This window comes from Hyperolius riggenbachi, chromosome 3 (assembly GCF_040937935.1).
Source record: "Hyperolius riggenbachi isolate aHypRig1 chromosome 3, aHypRig1.pri, whole genome shotgun sequence".
In the NCBI taxonomy this organism is placed as follows: domain Eukaryota; kingdom Metazoa; phylum Chordata; class Amphibia; order Anura; family Hyperoliidae; genus Hyperolius; species Hyperolius riggenbachi.
The window spans coordinates 188,185,482-188,203,565 of NC_090648.1; the positions used below are offsets into that span (position 1 = coordinate 188,185,482).

The 18,084-nt window shown below is 45.6% G+C and overlaps 1 protein-coding gene across 2 annotated transcripts in view; it reads left to right on the forward strand.

Annotated features, from left to right (window-relative positions):
* CYP19A1 (cytochrome P450 family 19 subfamily A member 1) overlaps window positions 1–16,146 on the forward strand; it is a 60,240-nt gene extending 44,094 nt beyond the window's left edge. For both annotated transcript variants that reach the window (XM_068272518.1, XM_068272519.1), the window contains 2 exons: window positions 240–481; window positions 15,705–16,146. In XM_068272518.1, coding sequence (XP_068128619.1) covers window positions 240–481; window positions 15,705–15,950 — 488 coding nt within the window. In that variant the 3' untranslated portion in view covers window positions 15,951–16,146. The remainder of the gene's footprint in view (window positions 1–239; window positions 482–15,704) is intronic.
* The last annotated feature ends 1,938 nt before the right edge of the window (window positions 16,147–18,084 follow it).

Here is an 18,084-nt window from a genome sequence, read left to right on the forward strand (position 1 = left end):
CTGAAAGCCAGTAATTTTTCAGCCAATTTGTAGTCCAACGTAAAGAACATGCTTGTACATACTGTATATGAAGGGGGGGATTAGGCTTGATAATGCAGCTGCATGTGGGTCTGACAGATTCTATAACAGCATTAATGTGCAGCTCAACTGTCAGGTACACAGGTATACATAAACAATAGTATAAAGAAATTGCTGGCTAATACCTAATTATCAACATTTCTATCTGATTTAATTGCTAGGTGATCGGGAAGTGCAGAGCGGCGACATGCAAAACCTTAAAGTTTTGGAGAATTTCATCTATGAGAGTATGAGGTACCAGCCCGTGGTAGACTTGGTCATGCGCAAAGCTTTGGAAGATGATGTCATTGATGGCTATTACGTGAAGAAAGGAACTAACATCATCCTGAACATCGGACGTATGCATAGAGTTGAATTCTTCCCTAAGCCAAATGAATTCACGCTGGAAAACTTTGAGAAAACGGTATGTGGATGCCAGGATTCCTTCTAACAAGAACAACTCCCTAATGCGCAACCCCAACCCCCTCCCACTTTCCCTTCCCCTATTGTCTTACTTATAACTCTTTTTATTTGTATCCCTATACTCTCCTAACACTAACCATTTGAGCAATGCCTAATCCTCACGGTTATCTTTCATTGTCTTCACCCCTGAATCCAAGCACTGGGAACAACATTTTCTCTGTGTCAGTGTTTTATGGCTGAGGACTGGTGCCCAGATCAAGCACCCCTGTTGATAAACCCCAGCATTGGCTATATAAACCCTGACATTGGCTATCCATTGGTGAATATGTGTGCCAAAACCAAGCACCTTCATTAATAAATCCCAGCATTGGCTATAATCCCTGCCTGGTATTGGTATGTTATATTCTAAGGGCCCTTTTACACTAGTTGCTCTCAGTTAAAACGGAAAGAAAACTGATTTTCAAAGTAATGCCCATGTTTTCCTATGGCATTTTTTACACTTAACACGGTTTAACTGAAATCTTCTTCCCAATGCACTGCTATGGAAAAAACGCGTACTAACGCACACCAACGCGTACTAACGCACACTAACGCATACCAACTGATTAAGTGTAAAAGGGCCCTAACACAAATCTCAGCAATTGGATAATGTCGCCATCAGGGCCGGTTCTAGACTTTTTGCTGCCTGAGGAAAACTTGTGAGGATGCACCCTCTGTGATTTGGAGTAATCGAACAGCACTCAACAATTTGCTCTGCTTCATTTAATGTTCTCATATGACATGATGCAGCTCAACACAATAGCACACTGGCTGGCTGTGAGTCTGTGAGTCTCGCTTCTCCTCCTACTGTGACTGCCTACTGTTGTGTAAACACAGTACAAAAATGTTGCTCCTGTAATCTCTGTACCTTGTGTAAATGTTTCACCTTGCTTCATGAGAGAACCAACCCTGGTCACCATACATAAACCTTGTATCTCCACCACCAGCAATCTGCTCATGTCAGTGGGGTCTAACTCAAATTTGGACAAAGTTGTTGACCAACCTCAAAGTCTAGTGGGCACCTCCCTCACTTTTAAAGTTCCCTAGTGCTTGCCCTTCCCCTATACAGTTCCCTGGTGTCTAGTGGCCCCTCTCACTCCCCTATACAGTTCCCTGGTGTCCCTGCTTTCCCTCTCCTTGCAACATATGGCTGCCTTGTTTATATAAGGCTTCACCTTCAATATAGCTTCCCTGGTGATCTAGGGCTTCACCTTCAATATAGCTTCTCTGGTGGTCTAGAGTGGGCCAAACATAATGCAAAGTGGGGAAACCACTTGGGGCTGTCAGGCTTGCCTGGTCAATGACTATAGGTCAGGCTGTATGCCCATATGACTGACCTATAGCCCAGCCCGTAACAGCTGCACAAAACTCCTAATACAATTCTACAATACCCTGGCAGATGTAGCATACAGACTGACATATAGTATTCACCAACCAAAGCAGTATGAGTAATATTAGTACAGTGTACTCAGATATATAGTCACCTGAGGCCTGGGGGTGGAGGAAATCCAGATGATAGCCAGGTGGTGATAGGCAGGGAAGGATAAGTTGTAGGCAGTTCAAACACTTTGCAGATAACGTGGTCAATCCAATTCAAAGTCAGTCCAGGTAGAGTTCATGGGAGAAACCTTTAAACAAGTAGGGGTCGATCCAAGCAGCATACAGGGATATCCAGTAACAAGCAACGGCAACGGGTAATCCAATCAGAGAGCGTGGTCAGGAACAGGCAGAAGTCTGCAACAGGAGATCAATCTGGAAATAAGCTTGGTCAAGATACAGACAAATTCGGCACAAGATCAGCAGCTGGGAGCGCAGTCTAAGCAACAATCCCAGCAGAGGCTATCACGGGCGATGACAGAGTGCGCTCACCTTACTTTTATACAAGTACTAACCAATCAAACAAAAGGGAATCCAAAGTGTCTAATCACCTTGCGGCGTGTCACCAAGTCAGCTAACATGCCATGCACACACGTTGTCATTGTTTACAGCGGCGGAGCGCGTACTGAGGATGCGTCCGCCGCTTAGCCAATGGAAACTGAGTGCCGTGTGCTCCATTGACATCAGAGCCCCGCCGAGACCCAGAGGCTTGTGCCTCAGCGTGGGTCTCGGGGTTCCGTCGCCATGAGCGGTGAGAAGATCTTACAGTGGCCAAGTTTTATGGCTCTGCAGTTTGACATGTATGTATTAGATGAATTCGCCATACCAAAAAGACCATTAGCAGTCCTATTAGCACACCCTAGAGTGGAGGTCAGAAGCAAACAGGAGATCTCCAAATCCTTCCTGACGATAGCACAACCCTCCAATAGAGTAGCAAGAAATACTGGCAAAGAAAGAGTAAGAAAGTTTACAATGAAGTACAACCAATTTATTGTATTAAAATATAAAAGTACACTTACAAGATGAAAATGCAAGCCTCATGATGAGCATACAATCAGTCCCAGCTTTTAATGCAGACCCTCAGATCTGCACTTCACACATGGACTTTCTCATTGTGTGCTCTTAATTTGAAATGCATTTTCATTTTGTATCTGCACTTTTATCTGCTTTTTTTGTACAGTAAATTGGCGGCACTTCACTATTTAGCTTTTCCTCTCCCTTTCTATGCCAGAATTTGTTCCTTTGTATCGGAGGTTTGTACCTTCATATAGAAGGATTTAAGATCTCCTGTCTGTTTGTGACTCGTGCTCTGAGCACTAATAAGAGTGCTGATGGTCTTGTTGGTCTGGTGAGTTGATCTATCAGGAGCTGGGTGCTGGTGGTGAAGGTACCGATATATCTGCATCGTTATATGTATGGTAACATTATCCAAGCACTGAGATCTGTGTCAGAATATAGAGCAATGGATTATCTTAGCTGCTGGACTCTGGTTTGGATTTTATTACTGCAGAACAGTTTCACCTTTACACTTTACACTTTGGTGTGTTATAGCCATAAACTAACTTGAGTACCACGGGTCGCAATAATAGAGTAACTCACGGTACACACTGCCTATAGTAATGGTAATATTGCTGTGCTCTGTCTGTACATGGCAATATTGCTGCACTTTTGTGCATCATGCCCAGTACCTCTGCTCTGAAGGTCACACCTCAGCCTTGCCATGCTGCAAACTGTATGAATTATTTTCTGTGCTTATTTACAGTATAAACACGTGTGTAACTATAGATGCTTTACAGTTTATGCGTGAATTGCAGGTGCAAAAGTTTTGAGTATGATCAGATTGTGCACAACTGAAACCTTTGCAGGACAGAAACCTTGGCACGACTGATACCTTTGCAGGACTTGTACCTTTGCAGTACTGATACCTTTGCACGACTGATAACTTTGCCCGACTGATACCTTTGCATGACTGATACCTTGGCATGATGGATCCCTCGGCACAACGGAAACCTTGGCACGACTGATACCTTGGCATGACTGATACCTTGGCACGACTGATACCTTTGCATGACTGATACCTTTGCATGACTGATACCTTTGCATGACTGATACCTTTGCAAAACTGATACCTTTGCAGTACTGATATCTTTGCCTGACTGATACCTTTGCGCGACTGATACCTTTGCGCGACTGATACCTTTGCATGACTGATACCTTTGCCCGACTGATACCTTTGCCCGACTGATACCTTTGTCCGACTGATACCTTTGCCCGACTGATATCTTTGCAAAACTGATACCTTTGCAGTAGTGATATCTTTGCATGACTGATACCTTTGCCCGACTGATACCTTTGCAAGACTAATACCTTTTGCATGACTAATACCTTTTGCATGACTGATACCTTGGCATGACTGATACCTTTGCATGATTGGTACCTTTGCAGGACTAATACCTTTGCAGGACTGATACCTTTGTATGACTGATACCTTGGCATGACTGATACCTTTGCAGGACTGATACCTTGCAGGACTGATACCTTTGCACGACTGATACCTTGGCACGACTGATAACTTGGCACGGCTGATACCTTTGCAGGACTGATACCTTTGCAAGACTAATGCCTTTGCAGGACTGATAGCTTTGCAGTACTGATACCTGTGCCTGACTGATACCTTTGCAGTACTGATTAGAGTTGGGCCGAACAGTTCGCCTGCGAACGGTTCCATGCGAACTTCAGTGGTTCGCGTTCGCGTCCCGCAGGCGAACTTTTGCGAAAGTTCGGTTCGCCCCATAATGCACCATGAGGGTCAACTTTGACCCTCTACATCACAGTCAGCAGGCCCAGTGTAGCCAATTAGGCTACACTAGCCCCTGGAGCCACTCCCCCCCCTACTAAAAGGCAGGCAGCGGCGACCATTACGGTCACTCGTGTGCCTGCATTAGTGAGAGTAGGGCGAGCTGCTGCACACTCTCTCTCATAGGGAAAGATTAGTTAGGCTTAGCTTGTCCCTGGCTGCATACCTGTTCTGTGAACCCACCACTGCATACCTGTTCTGTGAACCCACCACTGCATACCTGTTCTGTGAACCCACCACTGCATACCTGTTCTGTGAACCCACCACTGCATACCTGTTCTGTGAACCCACCACTGCATACCTGTTCTGTGAACCCACCACTGCATACCTGTTCTGTGAACCCACCACTGCATACCTGTTCTGTGAACCCACCACTGCATACCTGTTCAGTGAACCTGCCACTGCATACCTGTACTGTTAAGTGAACCCACCACTGCATACCTGTTCTGTTCAGTGAACCCGCCACTGTATACCTGTTCTGTTCAGTGAACCCGCCACTGCATACCTGTTCTGTTCAGTGAACCCGCCACTGTATACCTGTTCTGTTCAGTGAACTCGCCACTGCATACCTGTTCTGTTCAGTGAACCCGCCACTGTATACCTGTTCCGTTCAGTGAACAGTTTGGTGTGTCAGTGTGAAGCAGTACCTTAATTACACTACCTGATTGATGTATACACATGCAAGATGTTTTAAAGCACTTTAGGCCTGTCATTTAGCATTCAATATGATTTCTGCCCTTAAAACGCTGCTTTGCGCCAAATCCAGATTTTTCCTGGGGACTTTTGGCGTGTATCCCACTCCGCCATGCCCCCCTCCAGGTGTTAGACCCCTTGAAACATCTTTTCCATCACTTTTGTGGCCAGCATAATTTTTTTTTTTTCAAAGTTCGCATCCCCATTGAAGTCTATTGCGGTTCGCGAACTTTAACGCGAACCGAACCTTTCGCGAAAGTTCGCGAACCCGGTTCGCGAACCTAAAATCGGAGGTTCGGCCCAACTCTAGTACTGATACCTTTGCCTGACTGATACCTTTGCCTGACTGATACCTTTGCAGGACTGATACCTTTGCAGGACTGATACCTTTTGCAGGACTGATACCTTTGCATGACTGATACCTTTTCAGGACTGATACCTTTGCATGACTGATACCTTTGTAAGACTGATACCTTTGCCCGATTGATACCTTTGCAGGTTTGATACCTTTGCAAGACTGATACCTTTGCAGGACTGATACCTTTGCATGACTGATACCTTTGCAGGACTGATACCTTGGCAGGACTGATACCTTTGCAGGACTGATACCTTTGCCCGATTGATACCTGTGAGAAAACGCCGAAAAGTCGCCGCGAGTGCTCAGGATAAGGCGGCTGATTCCGCGTTTAACATGGCGGATTCCGCGTCCGACGCGGCGGCTTACACGCATAGGCCTACATCTGTCCGCATGGCGGAATGCGGAGAAACCGCCGCGTGCTCGGATAGCGGTGCGGCTGGTTCCGCGTCCGGCACAGCGGATACATTGCAAAACAGATCTGGTGTGGCTGGGACTGATAGTCCACACAGGTTCAGAAGGACGCGCGCGCGCGTTGAGAGGCAGAGCTTTTATGACAGCTAGAAAGGTGTCAGCTGACCAAGCTGGTCAGCTGACAATTTTACCACTTCCCATTGGTCCAGCACTTAGGGGAGGCGCTGGAGAGCGCTAGGGTATATATACTGGATGCTGGTCATTTCTCTGGTGTCTGCCGTTGCGATCACTACGTGGTAGCACTCAGACCTTTTTGCTAATCTGTGTTGTTATTCTCTGTTATACTTCAGACTAGTTCCAGGGTGTTGATGATCAAGGAGCTCACACCCAAGACTAGGGAATTGTATTATCGTTCTGTTATACTTCAGGCTAGTTCCAGGGTGTTGATGATCAAGGAACTCGCACCTAAGATTAGGGAACTGTATTTTCATTCTGTTATACTTCAGACTAGTTCCAGGGTGTTGACGATCAAGGAACTCACACCCAAGACTAGGGAACTGTATTACCTCTCTGTTATATATCAGACTAGTTCCAGGGTGTAGATGATCACGGAGCTCACACCTAAAGATTAGGCATTGTTTATATCTGTTATGACTTCTTGCTCTCCTGACCACTCTCTTGATCTCTGAATTGGTACTTCGCTATTTCTGATACTCTGTTGCCAAACTCGGCTTGTCCTTGGATTCCGCTTCTGTCTCCTGTCTTTGTTCCTGATCTGTCTGTCTGTTGCCGACCAGGCCTGTCCGACCACGAGAACTATCTCCCCTGTTGGGAGATAGTTCACAGACCTGTCAGTGACACTTCACCTCGGGTGTCACTCACACTCTGGTCCTTCCCTCTCTCTGCCTGATTTTTTCGAAATTGGATTTGCGGGGTGCATACAACCTGGTGCGGAACAGAGAGGGCGATGAGTGGAAGAAGGCCTTTAACAAACCCGATGGGCATTACGAGTATCTGGTGATGCCCTTCGGGTTGTGTAACGCTCCGGCCGTCTTTCAGGAACTCATTAATGAAGTATTCAGGGAGGTATTGGGTAAATTTGTCCTGGTATATCTAGATGATATACTGATCTTCTCGGATAACCTTTTTGAGCACAGGGCTCATGTCAAATGGGTGTTGCATAAGTTAAGACAGAACATGCTTTACACTAAATTGGAGAAATGCATCTTTGAGGTAACATCTGTCACCTTTCTGGGATACATAATTTCCACCTCGGGCCTGTCTATGGATCCTGCCAAAGTCTCTGCTGTCCTGGAGTGGCCACAGCCAGTGGGACTGAAATCCCTCCGGAGATTTTTGGGATTCGCTAATTACTATAGAAGGTTCATAAAAGGGTACTCCACAGTCATAGCGCCCCTCACCAGTCTCACAAAGAAAGGGGCAGATACCAACCACTGGTCCCCCGAGGCTCTGGCTGCTTTCTCCACCTTGAAAGAATTATTTTGCTCTGCACCCATTTTGAGACACATCGACACCTCCTATCCCTTTATTGTGGAGATGGACGCCTCAGAGGTCGGGGTGGGGGCTGTGCTGTCTCAACGTTCTGGGTTGCAGGGAAGATTACACCCGTGTGCCTATTTCTCTCGTAGGTTTTCACCAGCAGTGAAGAACTACGATATAGGCAACAGAGAGCTCCTAGCCATTAAATTGGCCTTCGAGGAATGGCGCCACTGGCTAGAAGGAGCAGAACATACAATTACCGTTTACACTGATCACAAAAATTTGGAGTACATTGAGGGGGCTAAGAGATTGAGTCCCCGTCAGGCTCGGTGGTCACTGTTTTTCTCGAGATTCAGATTTGTAATTACGTACACTCCGGGTAGTAAAAACATTAAAGCGGATGCTTTGTCCAGATGCTTTGAGCCAGAGACAGCACAGCCCTCAGACCCAGAGACTATTATCCCACAGAGAGTAGTGTTGGCAGCTACAGAGACCTGGAGAAACTGGATGGAGACTTTAAGTCCCTTCCAGCACGATGTCCCTGAAGGAAAGCCTGAAGGGGTGATGTTTGTACCACTGCCATTTCGTCTCCAGATATTGCAGTTGTTCCACTCCCACAAGAATGCTGGACATCCTGGGGCCACCAGAACACTGGACCTCGTTGCCAGGTGTGCTTGGTGGCCTTTATTAACAACTGACTGCAAGGAGTATGTTAGAGAGTGTGCAGTGTGTGCGTGAAGCAAACCCTTCCGTCTGGCACCTGTGGGAACGTTGCAGCCTTTGCCCACCCCGAGTGAACCGTGGACCCATTTGTTCATGGATTTTGTGGGTGAGCTTCCGAAGTCTGAGGGTATGTCGATCATTTGGGTGGTAGTCGACCGTTTCAGTAAAATGACCCATTTTGTGCCCCTGAAAGGACTCCCCTTGGCCCAGGAGCTGGCCGATCTTTTTATCATCCACATTTTCCGGCTACATGGCATTCTGGAAAACGTGTCAGATCGGGGAGTCCAATTTATTTCCAAATTTTGGAGGGCATTTTGTCATCAAATGGGCATGGAACTGTCATTTTCGTCAGGCTACCACCCACAAACCAATGGCCAGACTGAGAGAATTAATCAGTCATTGGAACAATTTCTAAGGTGTTATGTTACGGAGACACAAAATGATTGGGTCAAATTCTTGCCATTTGCAGAATTTGCGCACAATAATTTGAAAAGCTCTTCCTCTGGATTTTCTCCGTTTCAGGTTGTAACTGGAAAGTTGCCTAAGTTCTTCCCACTCCCAGTAGCTTCCACCCCGTTTCCAGCTTTGGAGGCTTGGCAAAAGTCGTTTAAAAACATTTGGGGGATCGTGAAAAGTAATTTGGAGAAGGCTTTTCAAAGTCAGAAAGATCAAGCTGACAAGAGACGCTCCTTAGAGTGGAAGTTCCGGCCAGGAGACTTGGTCTGGGTGTCCACGCGTCATTTGACCCTGAAACAGTCCTCACCCAAGTTAGGACCCAGATTTGTGGGCCCTTTTCCAGTAACCAGGAAGATCAACAATGTTACTTATGCCATTGATCTTCCTGCAAGCATGCGTGGTGTAAGATCCTTTCATGTGTCCCTGCTTAAGCCAGCAGTGCGTGTAGGTTCCACTCCTCCTCCTCCTGTGATGGTAGATGACCAACCTGAGTACGAAGTAGAAAAGATTTTAGATTCACGTGTTGTACAGAACTCAGTACAGTATCTGGTTCACTGGAAAGGGTATGGTATTGAGGAGAGAACGTGGGTACTTGAGTGTCGCATGCATGCGGATAAATTAAAAAGGGAGTTCCACGCCTTATATCCTGAGAAAACGGGTAGGAGCTGTCCGGAGTCCACTCCTCGGGTTACTGTGAGAAAACGCGGAAAGCCTGCCGCGAGTGCTCAGGATAAGGCGGCTGATTCCACGTTTAACATGGCGGATTCCGCGTCCGACGCGGCGGCTTACACGCATAGGCCTACATCTGTCCGCATGGCGGAATGCAGATAAACCGCCGCGTGCTTGGATAGCGGTGCCGCTGGTTCCGCGTCCGGCACAGCGGATACATTGCAAAACAGATCTGGTGTGGCTGGGACTGATAGTCCACACAGGTTCAGAAGGACGCACGCGTGCGTTGAGAGGCAGAGCTTTTATGACAGCCAGAAAGGTGTCAGCTGACCAAGCCGGTCAGCTGACAATTTTACCACTTCCCATTGGTCCAGCACTTAGGGGAGGCGCTGGAGAGCGCTAGGGTATATATACTGGATGCTGGTCATTTCTCTGGTGTCTGCCGTTGCGATCACTACGTGGTAGCACTCAGACCTTTTTGCTAATCTGTGTTGTTATTCTCTGTTATACTTTAGACTAGTTCCAGGGTGTTGATGATCAAGGAGCTCACACCCAAGACTAGGGAATTGTATTATCGTTCTGTTATACTTCAGGCTAGTTCCAGGGTGTTGATGATCAAGGAACTCGCACCCAAGACTAGGGAACTGTATTACCTCTCTGTTATATATCAGACTAGTTCCAGGGTGTAGATGATCACGGAGCTCACACCTAAAGATTAGGCATTGTTTATATCTGTTATGAATTTTTGCTCTCCTGACCACTCTCTTGATCTCTGAATTGGTACTTCACTATTTCTGATACTCTGTTGCCAAACTCGGCTTGTCCTTGGATTCCGCTTCTGTCTCCTTCCGCTTGGCTGATGGTGTAATGGTTAAGGGCTCTGTCTCTGACACAGGAGACCAGGGTTCGAATCTCGGCTCTGCCTGTTCAGTAAGCCAGCACTAATTCAGTAGGAGACCTTTGGCAAGTCTCCCTTACACTGCTACTGCCAATAGAGCGCACCCTAGTGGCTGCTGCTCTGCTCTGGCGCTTTGAGTCCGCAAGGAGAAAAGCGCAATATAAATGTTATTTGTCTTGTCTTGTCTTGTCTCCTGTCTTTGTTCCTGATCTGTCTGTCTGTTGCCGACCAGGCCTGTCCGACCACGAGAACTATCTCCCCTGTTGGGAGATAGTTCACAGACCTGTCAGTGACACTTCACCTCGGGTGTCACTCACACTCTGGTCCTTCCCTCTCTCTGCCTGGCTCCGCCCCTTGGGGAGCCTCAGGCCATTGGAAGGAAGCTGTTCTTTAGGCAGTATCTCCTACTGCCTTGCACCCCCTGTACGGGTGCTTTCCTCAAAGTATTACTGTTGCACCAAACACTCAGTTATTACTACTAGGTGTCCAGAGGTTAGAGATATATCTGATTATCGGTGATACTGCAGATCATCTATAATCGAGTATTTGCATGACTGATACCTTTGCCCGACTGAAACCTTTGTAGGATTTATAACTTTGCATGACTGATATCTTGCAGGACTGATACATTTGCAGGACTGATACCTTTGCAGTACTGATACCTTTGCAGTACTGATACCTTTGCCCGACTGAAACCTTTGTAGGATTTATAACTTTGCATGACTGATATCTTGCATGACTGACACCTTTGCAGGACTGATACCTTTGCAGTACTGTTACCTTGGCATGACTGATACCTTGGCATGACTGATACCTTTGCATAACTGATACCTTTGCAAGACTGATACCTTTGCCCGACTGAAACCTTTTTTAGGATTTATACCTTTGCATGACTGATATCGTGCAGGACTGATACCTTTGCATGACTGATACCTAGGCACAACTGAAACCTTGGCACGACGGATACCTTTGCATGACTGATATCTTTGCCTGACTGACACCTTTGCAGGACTGATACCTTTGCAAGACTGATACCTTTGCCCGACTGATACCTTTGCCCGACTGATACCTTGGCAGGACTGATACCTTTGCAGGACTGATACCTTTGCAGGACTGATACCTTTGCATGACTGGTACCTTTGCAGGACTAATACCTTTGCATGACTGATACCTTTGCAAGACTGATACCTTTGCCCGACTGATACCTTTGCCCGACTGATACCTTTGCATGACTGATACCTTGGCATGACTGATACCTTGGCATGACTGATACCTTTGCATGACTGATACCTTTGCAGGACTGATACCTTTGCAAGACTGATACCTTTGCCCGACTGATACCTTTTCATGACTGATACCTTGGCATGACTGATACCTTGGCATGACTGATACCTTTGCATGACTGATACCTTTGCAGGACTGATACATTTGCAGGACTGATACCTTTGCAGTACTGATACCTTTGCAGTACTGATACCTTTGCCCGACTGAAACCTTTGTAGGATTTATAACTTTGCATGACTGATATCTTGCATAACTGACACCTTTGCAGGACTGATACCTTTGCAGTACTGTTACCTTGGCATGACTGATACCTTGGCATGACTGATACCTTTGCATGACTGATACCTTGGCACGACTGATACCTTGGCATGACTAATACCTTGGCATGACTAATACCTTTGCATAACTGATACCTTTGCCCGACTGAAACCTTTTTTAGGATTTATACCTTTGCATGACTGATATCGTGCAGGACTGATACCTTTGCATGACTGATACCTAGGCACAACTGAAACCTTGGCACGACGGATACCTTTGCATGACTGATATCTTTGCCTGACTGACACCTTTGCAGGACTGATACCTTTGCAAGACTGATACCTTTGCCCGACTGATACCTTTGCCCGACTGATACCTTGGCAGGACTGATACCTTGGCAGGACTGATACCTTTGCAGGACTGATACCTTGGCAGGACTGATACCTTTGCAGGACTAATACCTTTGCATGACTGATACCTTTGCAAGACTGATACCTTTGCCCGACTGATACCTTTGCCCGACTGATACCTTTGCATGACTGATACCTTGGCATGACTGATACCTTGGCATGACTGATACCTTTGCATGACTGATACCTTTGCAGGACTGATACCTTTGCAAGACTGATACCTTTGCCCGACTGATACCTTGGCAGGACTGATACCTTTGCAGGACTGATACCTTTGCATGACTGATACCTTTGCAAGACTGATACCTTTTCCTGACTGATATCTTTGCAGGACTGATACCTTTGCATGACTGATACCTTGGCATGACTGATATCTTTGCCTGACTGACACCTTTGCAGGACTGATATCTTTGCCCGACTGATACCTTTGCCCGACTGATACCTTTGCCCGACTGATACCTTTGCAGGACTGATACCTTTGCAGGACTAATACCTTTGCAGGACTAATACCTTTGCATGACTGATACCTTTGCAAGACTGATACCTTTGCAGGACTGATACCTTTGCAGGACTGATACCTTTGCATGACTGATACCTTTGCATGACTGATACCTTTGCAGGACTGATATCTTGGCTCGACTGATACCTTGGCATGACTAATACCCTTGCATAACTTATACCTTTGCAGGACTGATACCTTTGCCCGACTGAAACCTTTTTTAGGATGTATACCTTTGCATGACTGATACCTTGGCACGACTGATACCTTGGCACGGCTAATACCTTGGCATGGCTGATACCTTTGCATAACTGATACTTTTGCAGGACTGATACCTTTGTAGGACTGATACCTTGGCATGACTGATCCCTCGGCATGACTGAAACCTTTGCAGGAGTGATACCTTTGCATGACTGATACCTTTGCATGACTGATACCTAGGCACGACTGATACCTAGGCACGACTGATACCTTGCCATGACTGATACCTTTGCCTGACTGATACCTTTGCACGACTGATACCTTGGCATGACTGGTACCTTGGCACGACTGATACCTTTGCAGGACTGATACCTTCGCATGACTGATACCTTTGCACGACTGACACCTTGGCACAACTGATACCTTTGCACATGCACTCATTCTGCACATTCATATGAACGTTTATGGGCAGCCTTATTATGTCAGGATGAAACAAATCCCTGTTTGCTTATTTGTTTTTGACCAAATATTAATTTCATCAATTTGTTATTTGTATCCTCACCTTAAGTAGTCCATGTTCTATTTATATTAATGATAAATGCTTCATTCGAATATAGCTACCTTGTTGTAAATATGTGGATGAATGCACATTCCCATAAAAAGCCATTTCATTTATCAGTTAATTGCTTTTTAATTACCAGAGAGATGATAGACAATTAATACTGTGAAGTGTCTTATGGAAAAAGAATCCAAATTGCTTTGTATTGTGCTATACTGTAAGGCGACTCTTTGTGGAAACTTTTTCCAGACTATTCCCTTGAACTAGCTAAAAAAAAAATCCTAATTAACGTGCAGTAAATAAAACACAATTAAAACAGAGATGTCATCTAATGTGGCAACAACTAAAACGTTGCATAAATGCATTTAGTAATCAACAAAAGAAAACAGTACAATATTTATAAATATTATAAAGGTGACAAAACATAAAGAACCAAAACTGGATCTACAGAAATTGAGTTTTTATGCAGCGCATATCTGTAGGTGACCTAACAATATTGTACCAATAGAAGTGCCAAGTGCAATTATAATAAATGAGAAAACTAATCTGCCAGTATAGCGATACTTAACTTTATCCTGATCTCTAGTGTAATAAAGAGTTGCTTGTTAGTATGAAGCAAGCATTACTCACCCTGGTGTCTAAAGTATACTGCATACTACTTCTTTTATGCCCACTGAAAGCCCTGGTGTGTAGCGGTAGGAGGAGGCATCGCTAGTGTTGGAGGTAGTGTTGCAGAGCTGGCAGTGGAGTGGCTGTACCATAGCTACCTATCCAAGCTGATGCTGTCCTGCTCGCCATCATGGTCATGGGTTGGGGTGGAGAGCAGAGCAGACACAGGGGACCCAAGGAGTCAGTGCTGACAGGTAACTAAGATACAGGCACTCTGCTGCCAGCTCTACAATACTGCCCAAGTCCCGCCTTCCCAGAACTGAATGAATCCTGTAAATATTTGACATGACATGACCTGTTCATCCAAATAACCATCAAACTAAAACAAACACTTACCCAAGCAACAGTATTTACCTCCTCCCACAGGCACCAGTAGAATCCTTATGAGAACTCTGGGACAGTATCTTCAGTTGTGTGACTCACTGTCATATGACCGCAGCTATTGCCCTAGAGGTCTCCCAAGGAATATGAAGATGAGGGAATTCAGGAAAACACTTGAAGGTAGAAAATCTAAACTACTCTACGTGCCACACACTCCCAGCAGGTGCACAGGGGGCCTGCGGGTGTCCCCGGTATAACAACAACAATGAAACATTTGTAAAGCACTTTCCCCCCGTAGGAACCAAAGCGTATAAACTTGTATCAGATCAGTACTTAGTGGTGCGTACAGGGGAAATGATATGTGATCATAAATACCAGACTAAACAGGTGGCTTTTCAGTTTTGATTTAAACGTGTCCAGGGTTGGAGCTGCCTTGATTACGTTTGCAAGGCATTCCACACAGGGTGTGAGCAGCATGACAGAAAGCTCTGGCTCCAAAGGTTTTTAGTTGAACTTTGGGGGTGGTCAAGTTATTGGATCCTTTGGATCTGAGGTTGTGGGAGGTGTGACGCAGTTGCAACAAATCCTTCAGGTATCCTGGGCTTAGGTTGTGTAGGGATTTGAATGTTAACATGCCAATTTTGAAAATGATTCTCCATTTTATGGGTAGCCAGTGTAGTGAGCAAAGGATTAGTGTTATGTGGCAATGGTGGGGTTGGCTTGTTAACAGTCTTGCGGCAGCATTCATTTCAAGCTGCAGGCGGTGTAGGTTTTTATTTGGAAAGCCTGGATAGAGAGCATTGCAATATTAGCGTGGGGGAGGGGGGGGGGGTCAGCTGATCAGAGAGCTAGGCCATTTATCAGGTTTTTGAATGTAAAATCTAGGAAATTACTTAGGCACTGATCCATGCATACATGTGGTATTTATCTGTTTGCCATAACAAATGAACATCCAAGGTAGTGATGTTTAACCGTGTTGCAGCCCTCCTCTGCACAAATGAGACAATACACAATTCTAACCCTTTCCCCTGACATTTTTTAGGTTCCACATCGCTACTTTCAGCCGTTTGGTTTTGGGCCACGTGGCTGTGCTGGGAAATACATAGCCATGGTGATGATGAAAGCCATCTTGGTGACGCTGCTAAAGCAATACAAGGTGAAAACCCTGCAAGGACGCTCTCTGGAGAACATTCAGAATAATAATGATCTGTCCATGCACCCTGATGAAACGCAGCCCTCATTAGAGATGATCTTCATTCCCCGGCACACAGCCCCACTCACACATTAGCACTACACACGCTCATTTGTGCCAGGTCTGCACATTTCCAATGTGATTAACCTAGAGGTAGTGACAGTGTTAGTCTGTTTTACATCCTGACGGAATGGCTGCCATTGTAATATAGCTGTAATTAACAAGATTAGCTAGAAGGCCAGCTTTATGTCTCAGTGACATTTTCTGCCTATTTAACACATTAATGTTGATTAAATATTCTGCGGATTTTCACCTTTTCAGCTTTCAGTATTTCAAATATAAGTTATTATTTTCAATCAGGTCTGATGTATTAATAAGCATAATAGGCCTAAATGTATAGGTGGTGCTATATATATATATATATGCATGTGTATGGCGACACTCACTCTGGCTTTGTGACATGTCATATGTTTGGTAATAGGGCATCATGTAACTTTTTTTGTTGTTGTTGTTCACCGTGACATGTTTTAAAACAGGGAGTAACTACATAGAATTCATGGGGCCCTGTAGCAAAATCTTGATTGGGCCCATAGTGCTAGACACATATGAGCAATGATGCCCAACCCCAGAGGCGGCCTTAGAGTATGCGGGGCCTGGGGCGAGTGTCACATGCGGGGCCTAGAGCCATAAGTGTAGGCCGTATACCGTATCGCCACGTTCATGGGCTTGTCCGCCTTTAATGCAGTATTCCTTATTATTATTGTTTGAAAACAATTATATAAAAACAAACATTTGCGTGGTGGTTTTAAGTGCGGGGTGGGGGAGCTCATACTTCAATTAATTTGGAAATTCTAAGGTTCATGTTTCACAAAATTCACATTGTTGTAGTAACTTTTGTCTTGCAAAATTCAGCAAATTCAGCAATCATGAGGCCCCCAACAAGACAAATTCAGCAATCATGAGGCCCCCAACATGACCAACTCAGCAATCATGAGGTCTCCAACAAGACAAATTCAGCGATCTTGAGGCCCCCAAGAAATCATGAGGCCCCCAACAAGACAAATTCAGTAACCATGAGGCCCCCAACAAGACAAATTCAGCAATCATGGGGCCCCCATCAAGACAAAAATTAGCAATCATGAGGTCCCCAACAAGACACATTCAGTGATCTTGAGGCCCCCAAGAAATCATGAGGCCCCCAACAAGACAAATTCAGTAACCATGAGGCCCCCAACAAGACAAATTCAGCAGTCATGAGGCACATAAATAGACAGCATTTCACATAAATAGGCAGAATTCCCCCTTAATATGGTAGATACCTCTCACCTGGCAGCAGTTCCCCAAAATACACTCAATCTGACAGCAGTGTATCCCCAAAAATAGGTAGCCCCAGGTCTATAGGTGTCCCCAGAATAGGTGGCCAGCGGTATGGATGTCCCCAGAATAGGTGGCCAGCGGTATAGATGTCCCCAGAACAGGTAGCCAGGGGTAGAGATGTCCCGAGAACAGGTAGCCAGGGGTATATATGCCCAGTATATGTAGTCAGGGGTATATGTCCACAGTATATGTAGTCAGGGGTATATGTGCCCAGTATATGTAGCCAGGTGTATATGTGCCCAGTGTATGTAGCCAGGTGTATATGTGCCCAGTATATGTAGGCAGGGGTATATGTGCCCAGCATATGTAGGCAGGGGTATATGTGACCAGTATATGTAGCCAGGTGTATATGTCCCAGTATATGTAGGCAGGGGTATATATGTCCAGTATATGTAGGCAGGGGTATATGTGCCCAGTATATGTAGCCAGAGGTATATGTGCCCAGTATATGTAGTCAGGGGTATATGTCCCCAGTATATGTAGTCAGGGGTATATGTGCCCAGTATATGTAGCCAGGGGTATATGTGCCCAGTATATGTAGCCAGTGGTATATGTGCCCAGTATATGTAGCCAGGGGTATATGTGCCAAGTATATGTAGCCAGGTGTATATGTCCCCAGTATATGTAGCCAGAGGTATATGTGCCCAGTATATGTAGTCAGGGGTATATGTCCCCAGTATATGTAGTCAGGGGTATATGTGCCCAGTATATGTAGCCAGGGGTATATGTGCCCAGTATATGTAGCCAGGGGTATATGTGCCCAGTATATGTAGGCAGGTGTATATGTGCCCAGTGTATGTAGCCAGGTGTATATGTGCCCAGTATATGTAGGCAGGGGTATATGTGCCCAGCA